Source organism: Rhodnius prolixus, unplaced genomic scaffold (genome assembly GCF_049639745.1).
Source record: "Rhodnius prolixus isolate KJV_2025 unplaced genomic scaffold, Rpr scaffold_2, whole genome shotgun sequence".
Classification (NCBI taxonomy): domain Eukaryota; kingdom Metazoa; phylum Arthropoda; class Insecta; order Hemiptera; family Reduviidae; genus Rhodnius; species Rhodnius prolixus.
Genome location: NW_027411592.1, coordinates 49,266,207 through 49,287,377, shown reverse-complemented (window position 1 = coordinate 49,287,377; position 21,171 = coordinate 49,266,207). Strand labels below are relative to the sequence as shown.

The 21,171-nt window shown below is 33.3% G+C and overlaps 1 protein-coding gene across 2 annotated transcripts in view; it reads right to left on the bottom strand.

Moving 5' to 3' along the window:
* Positions 1–1,176: 1,176 nt before the first annotated feature.
* Ets65A (DNA-binding protein D-ETS-3) overlaps positions 1,177–21,171 on the bottom strand; it is a 109,195-nt gene continuing 89,200 nt past the window's right edge. For both annotated transcript variants that reach the window (XM_074119703.1, XM_074119702.1), the window contains 2 exons: positions 17,560–17,765; positions 1,177–3,357 (listed from right to left, as the gene is read on the bottom strand). In XM_074119703.1, coding sequence (XP_073975804.1) covers positions 3,239–3,357; positions 17,560–17,765 — 325 coding nt within the window. In that variant the 3' untranslated portion in view covers positions 1,177–3,238. The remainder of the gene's footprint in view (positions 3,358–17,559; positions 17,766–21,171) is intronic.

Genomic DNA, 21,171 nt, shown 5'->3' with positions numbered 1-21,171 from the left:
TAAGTACAAATCACATATTTTTCAAAAAAGTTCTAATTTAAATGTATTTAAATTATGTAAATAAGACCTAATTTTCTATTCTGAAATCATTGGCTATTTTTCTTCATAGAAAAAAAAAAAAAACAATCATGGGATACAAGAAAGCAACGTTACTTTTTAAAGCCAGGTCTATGAGAATCAGTGATATATCGTATGTGAAGATGTAGCAGGGCTAGTCACATGTAAATGTATGTGTATTTTTTTTTTTTTGTGAATAAGTTTCTATGTAGAACATGTAGGTGTATGTGTAAGGACAAGACCGCCGAGTGAGCAAGGTTGGGTATTGATCGCTAACGTAGCCAACCACGACATCCGGTCTGGCCAAGATGGAGGAGCTTTCCACCAATCACACTCCCTCAGTTGGGCTCTCTATGTCCACAGATTGCCGCCTCCAAGCTTGACGACAATCCCCTGTCAGTAATCCCCACACCGCACTCATTACCTCGTCTTCACATCGCCACAATCTATTTATTTTGGCTAGCTACTACCCCTCTTTCTCGTACTATATCTGTAATCTATTCTATATCACTTTTTTTTTCTTTCCTTTTAATTTTGGAATGGAAAAATCACAAAAGTTCTCAAATTTTATTAAATAATTAGGATTAAATTTAGGATATATTTTCAAGTTGTTTACAAAAAAAATTAATCTTTCGACATACCTGAAATGAGTGGAAGGGAACAGAAATACTGTTTTTTAAACTCTCTTTAAAAAACATAAAAATTAATAGAGAACAATTTTAAATATCAAAGCATCACATAACATTGAATAAAGTTCAGAACAATACCTGTTCAAACAAATAAGCAGCACAATTTTAAACGAGGAAGATAACTTGAAGCAGCAAGGCAATAATTTTGAACATCTTGTGTAAATTTGTGCTTTGGAGACAATACAAGATAGAGAACAATTATAAAATAGTTCAGTTATTCTCTATGACGTAAATTAGTTGCGTATGATTGTTGAAGTGGATTCATAATCAATAAGACATGGGTGTATACAGATGAATATTAATTATAGAAGGATAAAACTGCAACATAGTAATTAGAACATGCAGTATAATAGTCTAATTGTAGATTACTTCAAAAATCCAAGTGGGAAATTTGGAATGTCTTTGGGAAAATAGAAATGATAAAAAAAGTAAAGTGATATTTATTCCCAATGTATTTTCTACTTAACATTTATACAGTACGTTACAAATTTGAAACAATTAACGGGAGTACCATTTTTAACATTTACATGTCGTCATTAGTAATAAGTATTTCAAATTTTAAGAGTAAATAAAAATTACTTCACAGTCTATAAATGGCGACATGAAATGTAATTCTTGAGGTACATGATTCTGCTGTTTGTTTAATTTAGTTCTTAATAAACATATACACATACATATAGCTGTTTTTTTTTCTTTCTCTATAAATAATACTGCGTACACTAGGCGAACACTATTCTCATTTATATATATATATATAAATTTTCATGTATATAATATATATGTACAAAACCAGGTAACACGTAACTAAAATTAAGCGGTAGAAAATAAAATCACATCTTTATATCGTATAATTCCATATTTACATTTGGTATATAAATACTGTACTGACTAGACCCATCAAATAATTTTGGGACTAAAGTTTAGTAATTAGTAATTAAATAGTGCCATTTAAAAACGGTTTCTCGTTCCAAAAAAACTTTCTGAAAGCACTACTATTTGTTTACACTGCTTCGGATAAAATATTACTTTATAAAGATCTGAGAACGTAGGATATCAAAATAGAAAACATACAAAATTTTGGAAGGGAGAAAAAACTTGAAAAATGTAAGAAAACATAGCTCTATCAAATACTATAAGGAGCTTTTTTTGAGAAAGGTATTAGATCCAATATTTTTTAATTTTTATTTAAAGAGTGTCATCCACCGATCATTGGCACCCGCTTCTTTCAATGCGCACTGCAGGCTACCGTTAAGTGTTTTCTCTTTTCATAGTATCACTACCTATACGATCTTGAAATCGGATAAATCTCTTAAATCTAACCGAAATTTTTACTAATTATTTAAGGGCAATTGTAGAAAAAGAAAAACCAAAATGGAAGTAACAGATTAATGAACATGCTTTTAGAATGGAATGACTTACTTATTTTCTTGCAAATCCCGCGTTTTGAGGAGCAACTATTTCTTGAAAAAGCTTTGTTAGGTAAAAATTTAATTCAAGGAAAAAACTCCAATTAAAGAATCCTTTCAAAAGATTAGAAGAAAAGGCAGCTCTGAAGGTGCCTGTAAATTAGATTTAAAAAAAATCTAATCTTGTTATCTTTAATGTTTAAAAAATTATTGTGTTTTTAGCATTAGCTTTCGTCATTTAAACTTGAAACTGATATAAAAATTACAAGCCAATTCATCAGTTAAAATATAACTTTAAACAATAATAATACGTGCAAATTAATAATGCAGCTGCCAGCCCTTAAGATTTTTCTCATTTTTATCTTCCTTGGAGCCAGTTCAGGGTCACAACGGTGGAAAAAAGCTAAAGACCGTGGCAGTAAAAAAAAAAATTATAAGATTCCAAAGCAGCATAAACTAACTAGGGCTCCTCAATGATTCAGTCCTAACTTGAAAAAACAAAAACAGTATTACATTGTTTTATATACAAAAATTGCACATTCCACTGTCTCCTCTTGTTATTTTTTTGAGACGATATTCTAATAGGATTGTCCAAGACTAGATTTGACTAGAAAAACAAAAAATGATTTGTCTTTCAAACGGTAAAACAATGATTCAATAATGGCATTATCTTCAAAGCGTAACATACAAAATCACGGCAAGATATAGAGAAAAATTGAGGTTTCATTCTTTTATTTTTATAGTCGAACGAATGAGACCTTATTAATAAACTCTGTTTTAAAAAATTGCTGTACAAATTAAATTATTCTTTATAATGAAACACATGAATAATTATTCATGAACGATTTAATATGTGTTTTGAAGTTGAAGAAAAAAGAAACCTTGCCACTGTTACGCAATCTACGTTGCCATTTTGAAATGAATTATTATTATCGCCCCTATAATACCGTCAATAAACAATAATCAACTATTTTTTTTTAAGTTATAGCCTTCCTCTTAAGTATATATAATATATATATATATTTATAAAATGTTATGTACCGCCTAATCGTCCATTATATCTGGGAGTATGTAACGAGGCGTCTGTCATGCGTAGTGTGGATAAGTACCCAGTGCTCCTGGATGTCCCATTCCGTGGCCGATGTTTGAATATAAATTAGCGCTGGGATTACTCCAATAAGATCCAGCTGAAGGAAAGATACTCGCTGCAAACATTAAAGAAAAAAAAGTAGAGTCAAATACATGATTTAATAAAACAAATGATTTGAAATGAAAAAATAAGTAAAATAAAAATTGGGATACTTCCTTGGCTTTATATTAGTATCAAACTTATATTACAACGGGTAAATCCAAGATTTATCCTAGGCGACCATGTTAAAGCTAACAAACAACCAAACGTTTGCTTAATATTTTCTAGATCCCTTTGAATTGAGATAAAATTTAAGTTGAACAAAAAGTAAACGCCGAGCAACACTTGACATCCAACAAATCTACCTCTATGACCAAACTATCGGAAAAACCTCTTTCTTAACATTTACGTTCACACTCAGCCGTCAACGTCGTTACTGTACAGACGAGTCCTGTACTTCTCAGATGCTGATTTGTCGACAGAAACTAAGATGTTTGATGAGAAAAATGTTTAATCGAATTTTTATTGGAAGAAGTTTTTTATCTAAATTTTTGTAACCAGAAGGGGAGTAAGACAAGCGTGACTCTATCAGCCCGCCCACTTTTCTTAACCTTAATGAATAGTAGTGGCATTCTTATATAACATCTTTGGAATTGAAGCAGGTCATTTAACCAAATCCAAGTGGATCATAAGTACTTTATTTTTATAAATCTATTTAATTTACCAATAATGCGATCACTCTATACTATCCATATTAATATCAATTATTAATATTTTTATTTAATAATTATCGGATGTCATTGGCACCGAGGGCCATTTTTAGTGCACGACAGGGTCATTCGATGGCCAGGTTTTCCATGCCTTCTCACAGTGCTAACTGATCTGAACCATGCAAAATCGATTCTAAGGTGATTAGATGAACCCAGTAGGAAAGAGTGTTAGTCGTAGTTCTTAAGCCAATGTTATTCTACAAAATTATTACCGAATACATCGCTACCACCTCCATACAATATATTTCTGTTAGTTCCATCTTAATTTTTTTTATATTTTCTCCCTTTAACTTCAGTAAATTCACTTCAAAAAGTGCGGCTTTAAAAAATAATCCATGGCCGTTTTATTTGCTTGAATCAACACTAGTATGTCCTGCTTATTGTCGATGACTGTTTGGACCATGTATTTGTAAGTCCCAATAGTATTTGAACGCATTCCTGCACAAACAAAGAGAGCGAACACGCATAGCAAGGTACCACACCAAATAAGATTTGATTGCAAATTTTTTGAACAAGGCTATATAAATTATTTTGGCCAAAATTTTCTGACGCTTTGAATAAGTTTTTTTGTAAGCAACTGCTCGTGATATGTACATGTTAACTGTCTTCTGAAACATATATACACTTGTCTTCTGATAAAGCCGACCCTACTCTTTAATATTCTCTCATGATGTGCTTCTCGTACACATAAGTGGCCTTCTATAGCCTGGATTAATCCTTCCATTTCGGATACAGTACCCAAAGAAATTGCCATTTTGTCAAGTTTTATGAAAGCGAGATACTTAGAGGCTAGGTATCTTCCTCACGCAAGTTGCTTTTCCATTTATGCCAGTTTAAAATCATGAAAATGTTTTCTCATCAATTTTTAGTTCCTTACTAAAAAAAATTTGGTCTGATCAACTGCATTTTTTACAGACTTAATATTTTTGTGCTCTATTCCACCAACTGTTCTCTAAAGAATAATCTAGCAAATGTCGCTCTTGTGAACGCTGGATAGTTAGTTACTCTTGTTAATCTGTGTGAGGTTATTAATATTGTTCGTAGCAAAGTTGCTCTGGCTTTTTTATCATGGTTATTTACTACTTTTATTATTTAAGATAACTGAATTTTATAATTACTAGTAATTATTATTGTTATATTTCTAAAATCAAGATATGCTTTTAGTTATATGGACCTTGTAGAAAATTCCAAAGGATAGTTTGACTAATGAATATTAGATAAAATAACTTATGTTTCATAGTGAACGAATATTAACAGCAGAACTACAACAATCTCCCCTAGACATTACTAATCGCTTGTGAGTGATGAGATGGAAATGCAGAACTGCAGTGCAACATTCAGAGTATAGTCACGTGTAGTCAGAGACCAGCACTATATAGATATTGTAAGAGGGTCGAGAAAATAGAAGCGATTATCTAAAATAACTGAGCGATTTAAGATAGAGTAATCATCACGCCCTCACACTGAATTGTTGGTAGGTGGGAAGGGGTGTCAAGAAATAGAAATCTGTGTATTAACATTCAGCAGTTGTAATGATTGTGCACTTAGATCTAGCCTACGTTTTCGTGTGGGTGTGTGAAAGAGAGTTAGACTAGAAGAGGAGCAACAAAATATGTTCAACGAAACAGAAGAAGAACTGCGAAGAGTATCTCCTCCCTTGCTACGGCTCGCTTGAAGAACATGTGGCTCACAAGTTACCAGCATAATATGTTTGTCGTGCTAGAAGAAAAGTTGTCACTATCCTACAATGAAGTGTTACCGTCCCTCCAAAGAACGCTAAATCTGTAGAATAGAGTCTGCACACCCTTCTTTATTCTTGTAGGAAACCCCACTTGTATTCAAACTTCACGATATAAGTTTTCCCAAAGAATAATCACAATAATAACAATAAATTAACTGTTTCTTGTTGTTATTATTGGTAATTGGAGTAAATGGAAGCTTGAGTTTTATCAATTTTAATTTTTTTTAACCTTAAACTAAACAGTTATTCGTAAATTAACTTAGTGAAGCTATTCTCAGCCTAAAAATACGAAAATATCAATCTTTTCAAAATCTTAATTATATAAAACCACTTTCAAAGTGTATAAAGCTAGTCCAAGTTCTTATTTAAGACACGTCAACATCTGAAATCATTAACCAGAAAGAAAGAAAGATTTTTATTTGTTATATAAAAATAAATACATATGTACAATGGAGTGCCAGTACGAATACTATAACCTCCAGCATAATAATTACAATCATCACCTTAACCTTAATCATAAAATTATAAAATTGAATAATGAGGCAAAAAACTCGAAAAAACCTCAGCTGATAGGAAAGTTCTACCTCAGGGAGTCCTTAACTCTCCTGTGCCTGTGCACCGTATCCATGCTATAGTTCCCTATTTGCCTGCATAGGTGGTTGTGACTTAATTCACACTTACTGAAGAAACCAGTGGCGAGGTACTTGATGTAGTGCTCTACATAGTCCATGTTGGTGTTAGAGTGTAAGCCTATAATACGGTGTAACGGGGGGAAGTTGTCACAAGCCTGAGCATCATTAACCACAAAGCTCTGCCGGTAACTGGAAAATCTTACGTCAGAACTCATACTCGCTATCATTAAAGTAATCCCTTATCGTCACATAATTACTGTGGTTTAATTAATTATTTTTCAGGTTATTTTACGATATTGTTATATATTTACATACAGGGAATGCTCTATGAAAATTTCATCGCTTCTCAAGGAATAAGTATTACTGCCTTACATGAAGTTGTAAGTGCATAAATATTAATATTTGATGCTCTTATTATTAGGACAGAGGCAGGTCCGCTTGGTTGCATTGCTTCTAAAGAACCTTACCATTCCCTCTGAAGAACTAAGTAGATCCCCTCTCGGTTTTTCACTCTGATCTCAAAATATTTTTAGTGAAAAACCAAAACAATTTGGTGTAGTTCCAAAACAATTAGATTTCTAGTTTCATAAATCTTTAAATACCGGAACATGTAACAAATATGATGATTCATGCTAATGGTTTATTATTAATATACCGCACTAAACTTTTATACACATATAATAACAAAAACACAATAGTTTACGAGAGTTTGGCGCCCCAAACAGTAGAAGATTATTTGTGTCCAACATTGTCTATAAGAGAATAACATTGAATTGTATTGTAATGGGGGGGGACACAGAAGTACGTCCCCATCAGACTGTTGTTACTTTTATTTATTACATTAAGGACGTTTTTGTTCCAACCTTATGGGTATCCATACCCTCTTGCATTAGTAGAACCAAGAAGAAGATAAATTAGCAGGAGAGGGCATCTCACTTCACTTTATCTAACCGAAATGTTGTCCCACATACCCGTTCTAATTCACTTCATTATTAGCCTAAATATAAATCACTAAATATGTTTATTGCTTATTGTTGACCTTTTTTTGTTTAATGTTTTGTTATCGTACATAAATTTATATTTTATATAACTATTTCATTAAGGACTTAAAAAAAAGAGTTTTTATCTAACAGCAAACACAGACGGATGACGATCCTGGAAATGGCTCTGCTTTGTAGGATTTTGAGCGTACTGGCGTGTAACCAACTATGGAAATCCTGTTAAATGTATCGTATAATGATTAACCGTGCTGGTTGGGTTCGGTGTGAAGGAATGCAATCAGGGATTTTTTTTTTTTTTTGAAGATGAATATTCAACCGAAAAGAGTTGGAAATTTCGTTGAGACAATGCTGTCTTTTAATCTTACCTCTTAAGTCACTGGAGAAATGAAAATGAAAGAAAAGGAGGCCGATCTGGATGGCTTCTTTTTTTTTTGAAGATAGTGTTCGCGACGTAAGAAGCTAATGTAGGTGGCAGTGATTTTCTTAAGATGATCACAAATGATTTGTTTTCCATTTTAAAAAATCCCGCCAAACACAACTAGAGAAAGAAAACATGATAATTACAAAAAAAAAAACTCGAGAAAACTATTGAATTGACTTTATCATCATTGACAAGAGATGATAATTTAAGTGATAATATGTTGTATTAACAATGACGATCATATTAGTATCAAAACTATGATGGTAAATCTTATTATCTTTAGTAGACAGTTGGTTAGACATTAAACCATGTAACAGTAAGAGCAGGAGGATACTAGGTTCGGTTGATCGAGTACATAGCAAAGATGTAAAGATAGGCTAGTATAGAGTAGCTAGTGGTGGCCAAGAGTGTATGATCGGTTTGAGTGTGCGTATTAACAGAATGAGGACCCAGAGCGGCGGCTATAAGGGGGCAGACAAAGGGGCTAATGAATCGCCAACATCTCGCCGTCTCCTCTTGCAGCAAGCCACTGAACCGATCTCTAACGAACCTCCAGCCACTTCTCCCTATAGCTTTGCCTATCACGACCCTATAGAACTGGAGAATTTCTGTTGCCTCCTCTTTGTGTATTACCCTCTGTAGCCTCTTTCCACTCTAACTCTAGTCATAATGACACATTTTTTTTTTTTAAAAAAAAAAAGGAAGACAAAAAATAAAAAGAAGAAATATCTTCCTTTAGTCGAAACTGCACTAAGTTCCCCTTCTAATTGATCACAGACTTCTGCTTCTTCTTTTATACATAAAAAAAGAAACAATAAGCATCTTTGACAATATAATGAACATTTTGTCTTATATTTTCAGTAATAGAAGAATAAAAGAATATTAATTGCGTAATTCTTTTTTTGAGCATTATTATGCTCAAAACAGAAAACAAAGAACGTAATTTTCAACTCAAAACTTGACTACATTCCAAAAAAAAAATACTGAAAAAACTCACCAATTAAAATCATTCATTATTTCTGTTTATACTGCGATTTAAATTCATTCCAGAATTATGAAATCAAAATATTCACTGTTTCTTATTTATCTCCTTCTGTTGGAGCGAAAATTTTTCTATTAATTGGACCTTCCCACCCAATGTTTTACTAGAAAGGTGTCAAACTTTTCAATCCTTCGGGAACTAAATGTCGGATTAGCCAGCGATGAAGAATTACTTGGAGCGAATATGCAAGCACAACACTCATTATCAGTATGCATCTTTAGCTTTTTGCCGATTAAAAGCAAGTTGGAGTGGTATCTTAACACACTGCCGACCACTCGGGGAAATCTCTCCGTTTTGTAAAATGTCAGAGCACGACCGATCGGGGATATCTCCCTGTTTGGCAATGCAATGCAATGGAGTACTGAATACATGGTTTTAAGTATACTAAGTACTAATATATTTTGATGCCCGCTTCTCTTCGTTGATCGCTATATATTATCACTATATTTTTTAAATAATAGAGAGTAAAAGAATTAGGAGATGAGAAAGAAAGAGATATTGCTAAAAATAATGGTGATAAACGGTTCATGAAATTTTCAAAAAAATACACGCCATATTGGATTACAGTTGATAGCATAGTCATCTACAATTCGTCTTACAATGTTTGTATTGAGCATAACAACTCCATATCTATTTTGTAATTTATCTTTTGTAATATAAAAAAAAGACCTTAATAAAATGTCCCTAGAAAATTGAAGATGCTTTTAATGAATTTCATCTTGATTACTGCATCAGAATGTTCAGAAGACAATTTTGATATACAGGATGGGGACAATTATCAAACCAGGAAATATAGATCTACTCGTAGAATAATTTCAAGCGATTCAGAGAGTAATTTGGAAAATTCAGACAGTGATTCAACTATATTCAGTTGCAACTCGTGTGGTCGGCTGTGTTAAAGAAAAATTCTTTATTAAATATGTATTTTTATATTTTTCGTAGTAATATAAGCAACCCATCAAAATAAAAAAATTTAAAATATGCAGAAAAAAGAAACATCAAGAAATAAGCAATATTCTACATAAGCAGCAATGATTTTATAACCTTGACTTGCGCATATGTATGTCTCACTAATATATAAGGATTAGTGCCACGACAATACCGATCTGCAGGCTGTATTCTCTCTTTTTGCAGACAACACTATCCATCGAAGGAGATCGAGCAATCAGGATTCTAGTAAGAGAAAAGCTAAGTGAGGCACGAGAGAAGCTAAGGGAGACACATTAAGATTTTTAAAGGATATCTAAGAAATCTGTGGATTAATTAAAACTGTTGTTGCGGATATCAATTCAAAAAAGTTCGTATTGTCCCCTCGTTAGAATTTACGAGATTTTTTGCGTTTTCGGTGTACTCAAATTGTGAATCTCCAATTAGATGATTGATCCAAACGTAACTCTTCCTTTTAGGTGAGAGAAAACAAATAGAAACAGAACTTTTTGAGGAACCTGTACAAACTAATGAAGTGATCAGTGGGTATTAATACAAAGTTCATAATCTTTAAAATAGACTAATAATTTTTTTTAAAAGAAAGATTAAATCTCTATCTTTACAGTTTACATTTAACTACTTCATTATTCAAATGAAAAGAAATTGACTACAATGTAATCCGAATGAATTATTTATAAATTAAACAATATTGAAATATTATTTTTGAAGTAAACATAGAAAGTTATAAAGTAACGGCCAAGACTAGTGTTGACAAAGTTCTTCAGCTTAAGAGAGTAACAGACACTAGCCAAACATGACAGATGCAAATGACAAGTGAAAACCCTCTCCGTTCACCAACTCTCATCCTCTATTCTCACTTTAGGACCCCTGATTTACCACTTGGAAAGAGCTACTTAAAGCTGTGAACGTCGTTCTCACTCAAGCCTTCCCTATCCAACAATTCTAAATAGCACCATTCACGCGTGTTGCTAGATAACTCAGCAAGAGGGAGCAATTTTATATATAAATATCTAAGTTTATAAAAAAGTTACTTGAAATTTTTTTCCCCCCTTTTAAAATTACTGCAAAAATTAACCTTACAGAATTAGCGCTAAATTTGTGGAATAAATGTTTAAATTGATTATATTTTACAATTGATCACAACCATTGTCTATAAATTTGAAAGGGAAAAATGCCTCAAATCTATAATTGTAGTATTATCCTTTCTACTTTAAGAGGCAAAATTACAATTTTTCGTATTTCCTCAAATTAAGTTTTCTATGGGAGACATAAAGGAATTAATAATGGGTAAAAATGACATATTATAAGCCAAGCGCAAGGGGTTTTTTGAGGTGAATAAAAACGAAAATCCAAGGACTTAAATAGGATCTTTGTTTGAGTAACAACGGCAATGAATATTTATTTTACTAATTCTTCTTTCAGCTTCCAGCTTTTCTGAAAACCTTTCAACTATCTTCATTTTCTCTCAGCAGCGATAAGGTCATTTTCTAGTTCATCTGCTCACCGCAATAGCGGTCTTTACGGTAAGGTAATTTCTATTAATCTATTAGATCAGTGGTACGGCAAACACATTAGCCAACAGAGCCAAATCAACCAGTACAACGATTGAAATTTCTTTTGAGAGCCACATTTTTCAAACATTAACTATTAAGACAGGGACATTGTTATTAACTTAATTGGGAGTACTCCAAAGCTGGACTTTGCTAAAAACATCTACAATCTGATTGAGGTACGTTCACTGAGGTCGACTGCTTCTATCTCTCCCATCCACACTCGTCTTGTTCGTCTACCTCCTTTCATTCATCCTCTCTATATGTCCAGACCATCTCAACATACCTTACTCAATCCTCAACATCTTATTTCACTCCATAACGTTCCCTGAAATTATCTTAATAAACTCTACTTTAAGTTTTAAGACTTAGTTAAACCATACTTGAATAATTCTTATTCACTTAATAAATATTTGTAAGGTTTTTTTTAAATGTTTTTTTGCCTTATATTAAGTCTGGACATTTATCAAAGTAAAAATCATGGTTGTGGAGAGTATATATAAGCACTGCAGTCTGGAAACTCCTTTTGAATATATATTTGTATACTGTTTTTAAATTGTAAATAAACTTTTCAAACTCAAACTCAGCTTAATAAAGATATTGTTTATTGATAAAATTAAATTTTACGGTATTCAAGGAGCCAAACACACTCAAGGGACACGGTTTGCCGACCGCTGCATTAAATGTACAAGACATATCTATTGAAGACGATCTTTACTAACAATAGTGACGATATCTTGCTCTTTGTACAGCTGGCAGTGAATCCATTCACCGATTTTAGGGTAAATATCTTCCTTAAGTCTTTATATTTCCTACATCCCGAGCAATTTGACTTTCTCCTTAGACAAAACCTCTCGTCATGCCAGTCTATGTAGTAACAATAGTGACTGGTCTTATTACAACCTTATAGGGTACAATGTTGGATTCACGTGAAATCAGCATCTCTCAAAGCTTTGAAAGATGTGGACAGTAACTATTATTTGTTTGTTAACATAATTTTAAAAAAAGAGGTATAATAAATACAAATTTACTGTTATTTTTACCTAAGAAGTAACACTGAAGAAATTGCATTCATGTTATAACGAAGGGTCCGAGATGTTTACTACGGGCAAATATTGTGTTCATCACAGTTTGGCCGTTGATTTCTTTAAAGCCCTTGCTTGTCCAAAGTACACAGTAGGGAATATCCAGCATATTGTATAAACATAGCCCATCAACCATAAGGAAGGATAGATAGAAAAAAAAGTGTACAAAATAGTAGAAGAAGTGCTGGCTGTGGGTCAAATAGAAATGTCAACAGTGATCAATCGATAGTGAACGATTTGACAGCAGAAATATGGCAACAGCGCTTATAATACCCCCGACCAATTTAGCCCGTGTGGACGTCTACCAAACGCCGCTAGACCAACTCGGACAGCTGATGACCCTAACGACTTTTCCATATAAATGGGAGTTTCCGCGCAGATTGCTCTCTGATTGTTTTTCCTTTTCCATTTACCGGCCCATTAGTGGCCCAGCTTTATTGGTCCGCCCGGACAAATAGCGCACAGTCCATTCCTTTTCCGCTCCTCTTTCTACTGGAGCAGTCCAACCATCAGATACCCCATATATCGCTTCTTCACAAAATAATTAAATATTCGTTTACAGTTTACCATTAATGGGGCAGCTATTGAATAAAAAAAAAGAAGCTCAATTCTTGCAAAAACAAATTTATTTTGGAAAAAGCAACTAAATACAAAAACTGAACTACTATTTAATCTAGAAGGAGTTAAAGTAACTTCTCATTATCCTGAACCTAACACTGACAAGTTATTATAGAGGATCCCAGTGAGGATTAGACTAGATCATTGATGGGCAAACGTTCTTAGGAGCGGGCCAGAAAGTGAACAAAACATCAAAATAATAAACTAACGCAATGTAGGAAGCTGCCAGTGTTTGGATAATACGTAGTTCCGCCATAATTTGGTTCAAATCGCTCGCGCAAGTTTCAAGTCAGCTGACGCAACAAGTAGCGTATCATATATAAATCAAAATTCGCAATATTACCTCAATTTTTCGACTCGTATTAAAAACTTGAATTTTTACATTGCAAGTGTAATTGTTATTATTTTTTTTTTTTTAATATCCTTTTAATGAAATTTACACCTGTACCTACAGCTACAGGGTACAATAAGTAAATGTGATGAATGTATATAAAAAGCGTGGCAGACGTGAATGACGGTCATCCAGTGATGGCCGCCATTAGTCACCCAGTTGGTCACGGGGCCAATGGCGCCTCAGCCGTCTTCGAGGATTGGAGGGTAGCGTAGTTGAAGACAAGTTTGCAGCTAAAGGGTTGGGATGAAATGAGAGTTTTTGGTGAAAATTTTTATATCGGATTTTGGCAAGTTCGGAGATGAGTGGAATTTGGAGATCTGTATGGATTGTGTGGTTGCTAACATAGAATAGAGCGTCTACTATGCGGCGGAGTATTTTGGATTGGAGTGTTTGCAGTCTATTGATGTTTGATTTTTTAGCTGTTCCGTAAAGTTCGAGTCCGTAAGTCCATATTGGTGTGAGAAGAGCTGTATAGAGTCGTCGTTTGTTCTGTAGTGAGAGCTTTGAGCGTTCGAATAGCCTGGCTAGAAGTTTGTATCGTTTGCTTAGTTCGGTACGTTTAAGTCTCGTATGGGGGTTCCAGGTAAGTCTCTTTGTCTATGTACATTCCAAGGTACCGCACATGGCCGGCTGGTGGGATAGGTGTATGATGTAAGAAGACAGGTGGTGGAGTTTGTCGTTTGAGTGTGAAGACTATGTATTTAGACTTAGTTTGTCACAACTGATCGTGTAGTAAAGCCTGCCTGTCAAAATAATCATTAATTGAGTTTTACTTTAAATTAAAGATGAACTATTATCCTCATGGTAGGCGCCACGGTAGCCGAGCGGTTAGAGGCGAGACCTGCGAAGCTAATATGTATTGTGGTACTGGGTTCGATTCCCGGTCTTAGGCCTTGGATTTTATTTAATGGTCAATAAAAGAAATTTACAGTAAAGTATGTTTGCTAGTCGCCTCCGTCCACGACACCTAAATTAGTAGTTGGACGTTAAGCCCCGCCTGAAAAAATAGGCAATTACTTTACTTTACTTTTTTTTTTATCCTCATGGTCTAGTGTATGCCTTGAAATTCTCTGGGCTTTTTCAATGGTGGATAAATCAAAGGATGAGGTGTTGCAAGAGAAATTATACAGTCCAATGAGCAAATAAAACAACGTAGAGGCAACCAACAACTACATGCCCTGATGCGCATCATCGTATCGTGAAAAAAACTAAACAAGTTACGATGATGAATGAAAAAAAAAAGAGTTTATCTCCTTTTATTTGTTAAATGAAATGATCGTAAAAGCAAAATGGACAGATCCAAGCTGAGATGTAGGAAGCCACTATTCTTTTGAGGAAGCGCATGTTACATCAAAATGATGAAAGGTTTGGAACCTATGTGAGATACCAAGATACCAAGGTCAGTTATGTACAGATTTGGAAGTCAATCAACAAGAACATCTTTCGATTTGATTTCACAATGCATCTTAAACAGCCGTACTGCATTTCCTTCCAGCAATGATATACAGGGTGTTCAGCATAAGACTACGGTAACTTCGGGAGGTGATTCTGGGCATCATTTGCAACAAAAAATTCCATATAAACTATGGCTCGATTCGGCTCCGTTTTATAGATATTTTTAATTTTATGTTTTTTCAAGGTATCACTACTTTTTATCAAACAGATGCCTATATTTCTCAAACTATTAAAGCTATAGCTATTTTAATAAGCTCATTAGAAAGAAGGTTAAATTTCCTTTTAAATAAGCTAATTTGTATTCCAAAATAATAATATTAAGTATTTTACTTTGTGGCCCAAACATAAGAAATAGCAAGTTTCTAATTTTTTCCAAAAACTTTGACTTCATTTTTCTCAAAAACATTTTATATGAAAAAACCGTGCACTATTCAGGAAAAACATCTACATACGATCACCTTTCGAACGGTATACAATAATTAGGGTTATGTTAAAAATTGACGCAGAAATCTGTGATTAATTGCAAAAAAGTAGGCCTCAAAACAGCGTCGGCATTATGAAAGGAATTCACCTACCATAAGAATATAACTGATCAGAATCATCAAATCCAATACGATTTTTTGCAAACGTGTAATTTAATAATTAATTAATTTAAGAACTATATTCAAAAATATAAAATTTACATTATAAATAGTAAAATAAAATAAAAAGAAGAAAAATGAATATGATGTTAAATGAGTGTAAGGTAACAATTTCAAAAGAAAGGATTTTCGTTTAACGAGTTTAGATCTGTGTGTTATTCTTTGGTTAATTAAAGAAATATGCCAAATAATGTGAATAAATCATCATTTTGAACTACTCAATAAACTTTTGGAATTAACAGGTTGTAAAGAGCTAATGAATAAGCCGAGAACTTATTACTCGCTCTGATCCCCAAATTAAATAATAGTGGATGGAATACTTCACCGAACCGCCAGTACACCTCCACGATCGTCTTAGCGTTCGGAACACCCTATCAAGAAAACATCTAGAATACTCCCGCCTAGCTTCTCCACTATTCCAATCTACGAAACCGTAGATGTATAACACCGCGATATTCAATATTCGAATACGCTGGCATAATGATAGCAAAATGACAACTAAATATCTAATGAAAATGTAGACTTTAAACTATCTTTTCTTCTTCTTGTATTTATTTGTTTTTATAAGCCGCATTAGGATAAAACATATCAGTTTTTAACTTGGAGATTAGAGCGATAAGTAAGTTCCTTTCATAATGCCGACACTGTTTTGAGGCCCACTTTTTTGCAATTAATCACAGATTTCTGCATCAATTTTTAACATAACCCTAATTATTGTATACCGTTCGAAAGGTGATCGTATGTAGATGTTTTTCCTGAATAGTGCACGGTTTTTTCATATAAAATGTTTTTGAGAAAAATGAAGTCAAAGTTTTTGGAAAAAATTAGAAACTTGCTATTTCTTATGTTTGGGCCACAAAGTAAAATACTTAATATTATTATTTTGGAATACAAATTAGCTTATTTAAAAGGAAATTTAACCTTCTTTCTAATGAGCTTATTAAAATAGCTGTAGCTTTAATAGTTTGAGAAATATAGACAACTTTTTGCTAAAAAGTAGTAACACCTTGAAAAAACATAAAATTAAAAATATCTATAAAACGGAGCCGAATCGAGCCATAGTTTATATGGAATTTTTTGTTGCAAATGATGCCCAGAATCGCCTCCCGAAGTTACCGTAGTCTTATGCTGAACACCCTGTATAGTTCTTTATACTCGTATATCATAAGTTGCTTACAAAATGTTATTTAAAACCGTTCACAATGAAAGAAATGAAGACTAAATTATTATACCATTAAACTAAATTATGTACATATGTTACATAAATATGTTTATTGTATCAATTATATTTCAATATATTATTATTTATATTTTTAAAATTTAAGAAGCAATAGAAACTCTAAAATCGTTACCGTAACCTGCTAATTTAATCAAAATACCCCTTCTTCTAAAAGTCTGATCGCAAAAAGCGTTTTTTTTTTTACCAATTCAACTACAAGAAGAAAAGATTATGAAATTAGGGTTCACTTGGTCGCACTCTGTAAAAACTTTTACAATTCCGTATCCTCCGTTACTTCCTATTAATTCCATAAACCTGTTTTTGAGGCGTATGACAGTAATGCTTCGGGCATGGTTTTAGGTCGAGAACCAACCAACTTCCGGCCGCTCTTTAACCGGAAATTACCACCTTTGTCCTTAGTGGATGCTCTTTGATCCCCAGAAGACAAGGGACTTTACTATCTCTCCATTTACTTCGGTCTCCCTTTTTGCCATCTTTATGTAGTTAACTTTTCAATTTCTCCACTGTTTCAGAAGGGCGATCACGATGGAAATTAATGTTCTATGTTTACTAAGAAAAAAACAAGAAGTTTTTTCTTAAAATAAAATTAACTGTTTTTAGAAGAATTTAATGTAAATAGCTGCAAATAAAAGTTTTTTTTCTAGTTAAAAATAAATAAATACAAAATAATAAGAATTAGCATAAAATGCAAATTTTGAAAAAGTAACTAAGAAAAGGAAAACCCTTAATCATATGCGCACCTGATGAAGATGGTATAGGATGTGGACTCATGAAGTTCAGCTTGGCCGAGTGATGGTACGACGACATAAACAGGTCGCTCTGGTATTTGTATGCGGTTGGATCTGCGGCACTCGGTTGTGTAGCAGCTGCCAATCCTTGGAAGTCAAATTTGTAAGCGTATCTTTTTCCGTGCACTTTAGTCATTATGTTTTTATCGTAATAGTACCTAAAAAAAAAGCAAAACAATAAATGGTACATAGCAATGGTAGGAAATACAATAATTAACAATTACGGCATCCAAACCAACTCAAAATCTAGTAAAAGTTTGTTGGAAAAATAAAAGATATTATTAGAAACTGAATTGGAAATTGGTATCGTTTGCTCAAATTGAGGACTCAACAATATCATTCCTTCAGGTTTTATCTGTGGAGAGACGAAATTTTGCAAACGTGTTGATTTCCTAGTTTGAGTTTTGATATCCTAAAACTAACTACCTCCAGTAACTAGCACAATTCGTGGATCACAAGAAAGTGACCAGAAAGCCATCATCACAGACACGCCCATTCTGGGACAAAGTTTAAACTAGATTTTATGAACAAAAACACTATTGGGAACGCAATGAGCTTAAAGAAGATTTAGATGGCACACAAATTGCCCAATTTCCGGCCATGATTAAACTAATAATAACAATAATGTTGTTAATTGAAAAATATCGACGACTTCAAAGACTTCACTCATCTTACTGCAAATGGCAATAGTTTTCCTGAAAAAAAAAGATTGGCCCTTTTCAAAATCCAAGAAAGCAAATAATTAAATCAAATGGATTGGTATGATTTCACATGGGCTTTGACTGGAAGCGGTCTAGAAGTGAGGATATCTAGAGGGTCAGGACCAAATAATGTTACAACTGGAGGAGATAAACTCTGAAGTAGAGATCAGAAGCAGCACTCCCTTTAAGGGAAGGTAAAGAGAAAAAAAAGGGAGGTTTGCTGGATGTAGACAATGTTAGTCAGTGCCCCACAGGCTTCACTGATTGCCCCCTAAACTAGTAATTGACCAATCCCCACCTAGTACATCGTTAGTGTTCCCCTTTCACTAGACCCGGCTGTTCCTCCCTCCAAACTGAATTTGTTTTAAATTGAAATCAGTGTCTGCGGAGCAACTGTTGATTCTTTTGTACTGGGAGACCGCTCCCTACATTGCACCATTAGATCCTAATTTAATTACCTTTAAAAAGATTTGTAGAAACAAAAATGATGAAAGAAACAAAAATTTGCCAGTAATGATGCAAATAATAATGCACTTTAGCTTACTGGATAAGACATTTTCTTTTCTGTTTAATAACACCTGGCATGAAATTCACAAGGCTTTTGCTTGCTGCAATTCTCAAACTTAAACTTACTTTTTTGAACAATCATGGAAAATTTTCCAAATCGTCGTTGGATTCACTATTATGCAAGTGTCTATTGATAATGTTGCAGTACTTTTTAAGGAAGGTCAATGGACCCAGAAACCCCTCTAAATTATTATTATTATTGGTTCTTTTTAAAGGTGCTCAACATCTAAGGTCCTTCGCACCTGATAATGTTGCTGAATGACACTACACTAGTTCATTCTAAACTAAAACAATCATTCTAATAAAAAACACTCATAAATACATTCATCCAAATAAATACAATCACACACATTAAATCTAATCGCGATTTGTGATGGACTTTAACTTATTATTATAATAAAATAATTAATTAGTGAATATAAGAAGCCAATCTCAGAGATTTCAGACTTTAAGGGAAAATAAAACATAGGCAAGTAAGTGTTAAGTGACAGATCAACGCAATATATTATATTCCTCGCATCACATTAATAACCTAATCTAAGATAAAAACATATTTACATTCTTTTATAATTAGAGACTAGCATAGTGTCATATGAGACTATATAAATCTATATCTTTAAGGTATTGCAAGGCTTTCCTTGCATTGTCTTCATTATCGTCCAATATCTCTTTCATGCTATTACCCATGTTTAACTTCCGCCTGGCCCATGTATATCTGGTACATTCTACGAAAATATGATGGACGGTTAGTATTACATTGCAGGTTCCACATATGGGTTGCTGCTCATCTCTAAAGATATAGCCATGGGTTAGCATTGTATGGCCTATTCTTAGTCTTGCAAGTATGACTTCTTCGTGGCAGGACTGTCTACTTGAAGTCATCCATTTCAATGGTGTGGATTTAATATTTCTCAGCTTATTCATTAATGGAAGAGTTTCCCATTCCCGTTTCCATTGCAATAAGGCTTGGGTATGCAGATAAGCCCTCCAATCCAACGGCAGAACATTTTCTTTTGAAACCCCTCTAAAGGAATGACTAATGCCCAGATTTGGGCAAAAATTCTAGTTCTAAGGGTACCTAAATGAAAAATCAAAGATTATCTTCTAGCGGTTTTTCGTTTTTTTATTATGTTAGATAAACCCAATCAAAGAAAATAAAAGAGAAGAAAGAAAGAATATTATTTTCATGAAACTAATAAATTCCAATGAACTAGCTTAAAATGCATTCGAAATAGTTTAAAAATAGGTAATATTGTGCTCATTTCACAACTCAAAATTAAAAAGCTAAATAAATAAATTTTAAATCAAAATTCAAAAACCTTTTATAGAAAATAAAATGTTAAAAATAAAATAATTTGCTAAAATAAGCTGCGTAATAAGCTCTTATTTATCACGGGAAGTGAGTTCCCGAATTTACTGTCTACAGCAGCGGTTCCCAATCTTTTTTCATTAGTGTACCCCTTTACCTGATTGTTTCCTTAGTGTGTACCCGTAACATATATATACATATAATACAAATAAGAAAAATAAATAATCGTATTCTTGATCTTACGTATTGTAACTTTAAATTAACAGCAAAACAATCTGAATATAATGTGTCTTGTAAAGAGCATATAAATATGATATGTTCCTATTAAAAAGAATCATTTATGAATAGGTAAACATTTCAAACCAATAACTATTGCAGGGGTCGTAAATTGAAACAGCAAAGCGTTAATAAAGGAGAAGTAAATTAAATGCGGGCCATGTGTAATATTAGTCAAAACTAAAGCAACATTTTTTCGCAATTTTTACATTTTCCGCCATAATAACTTTTTTTTTGCGTACCCCTAAACAATCTTTCGCGTACCCCTAGGGGTATGCGTACCCCAGGTTGGGAACCGCTGGTCTACAGAATAAAGAAATACTTTTGATAGGCTATTAATACAGTAAAGTCAGTTTTCGTTAGTCGCTTTTGGATTTGTAAACAAGAGAATTGGGTCGAGGGGACAAAAGATGAAGAATAAACAGAAAAATATGCACATAAAATATTGGTAATTTAGCAATCGAAGAGATACAAAAAAGAATGAGAAGTAATATGTCCATCTTTCTTGATATTAAAATTAATCTAATACAGGAATTCAGAGCTATTTTAGAGTATTTTTTTTTAATTTGTTTTGCGCTTAGATCATAAGTGCACATACGAGTACTTATATGGTCGTAAGTGACCATAAGTGTTTGATCCCATCAAACAGCAGTCTAAAAAGAGTTGCAATAAGTATTTTGCGTTGATCTGTCACTTAACACTTACTTGCCT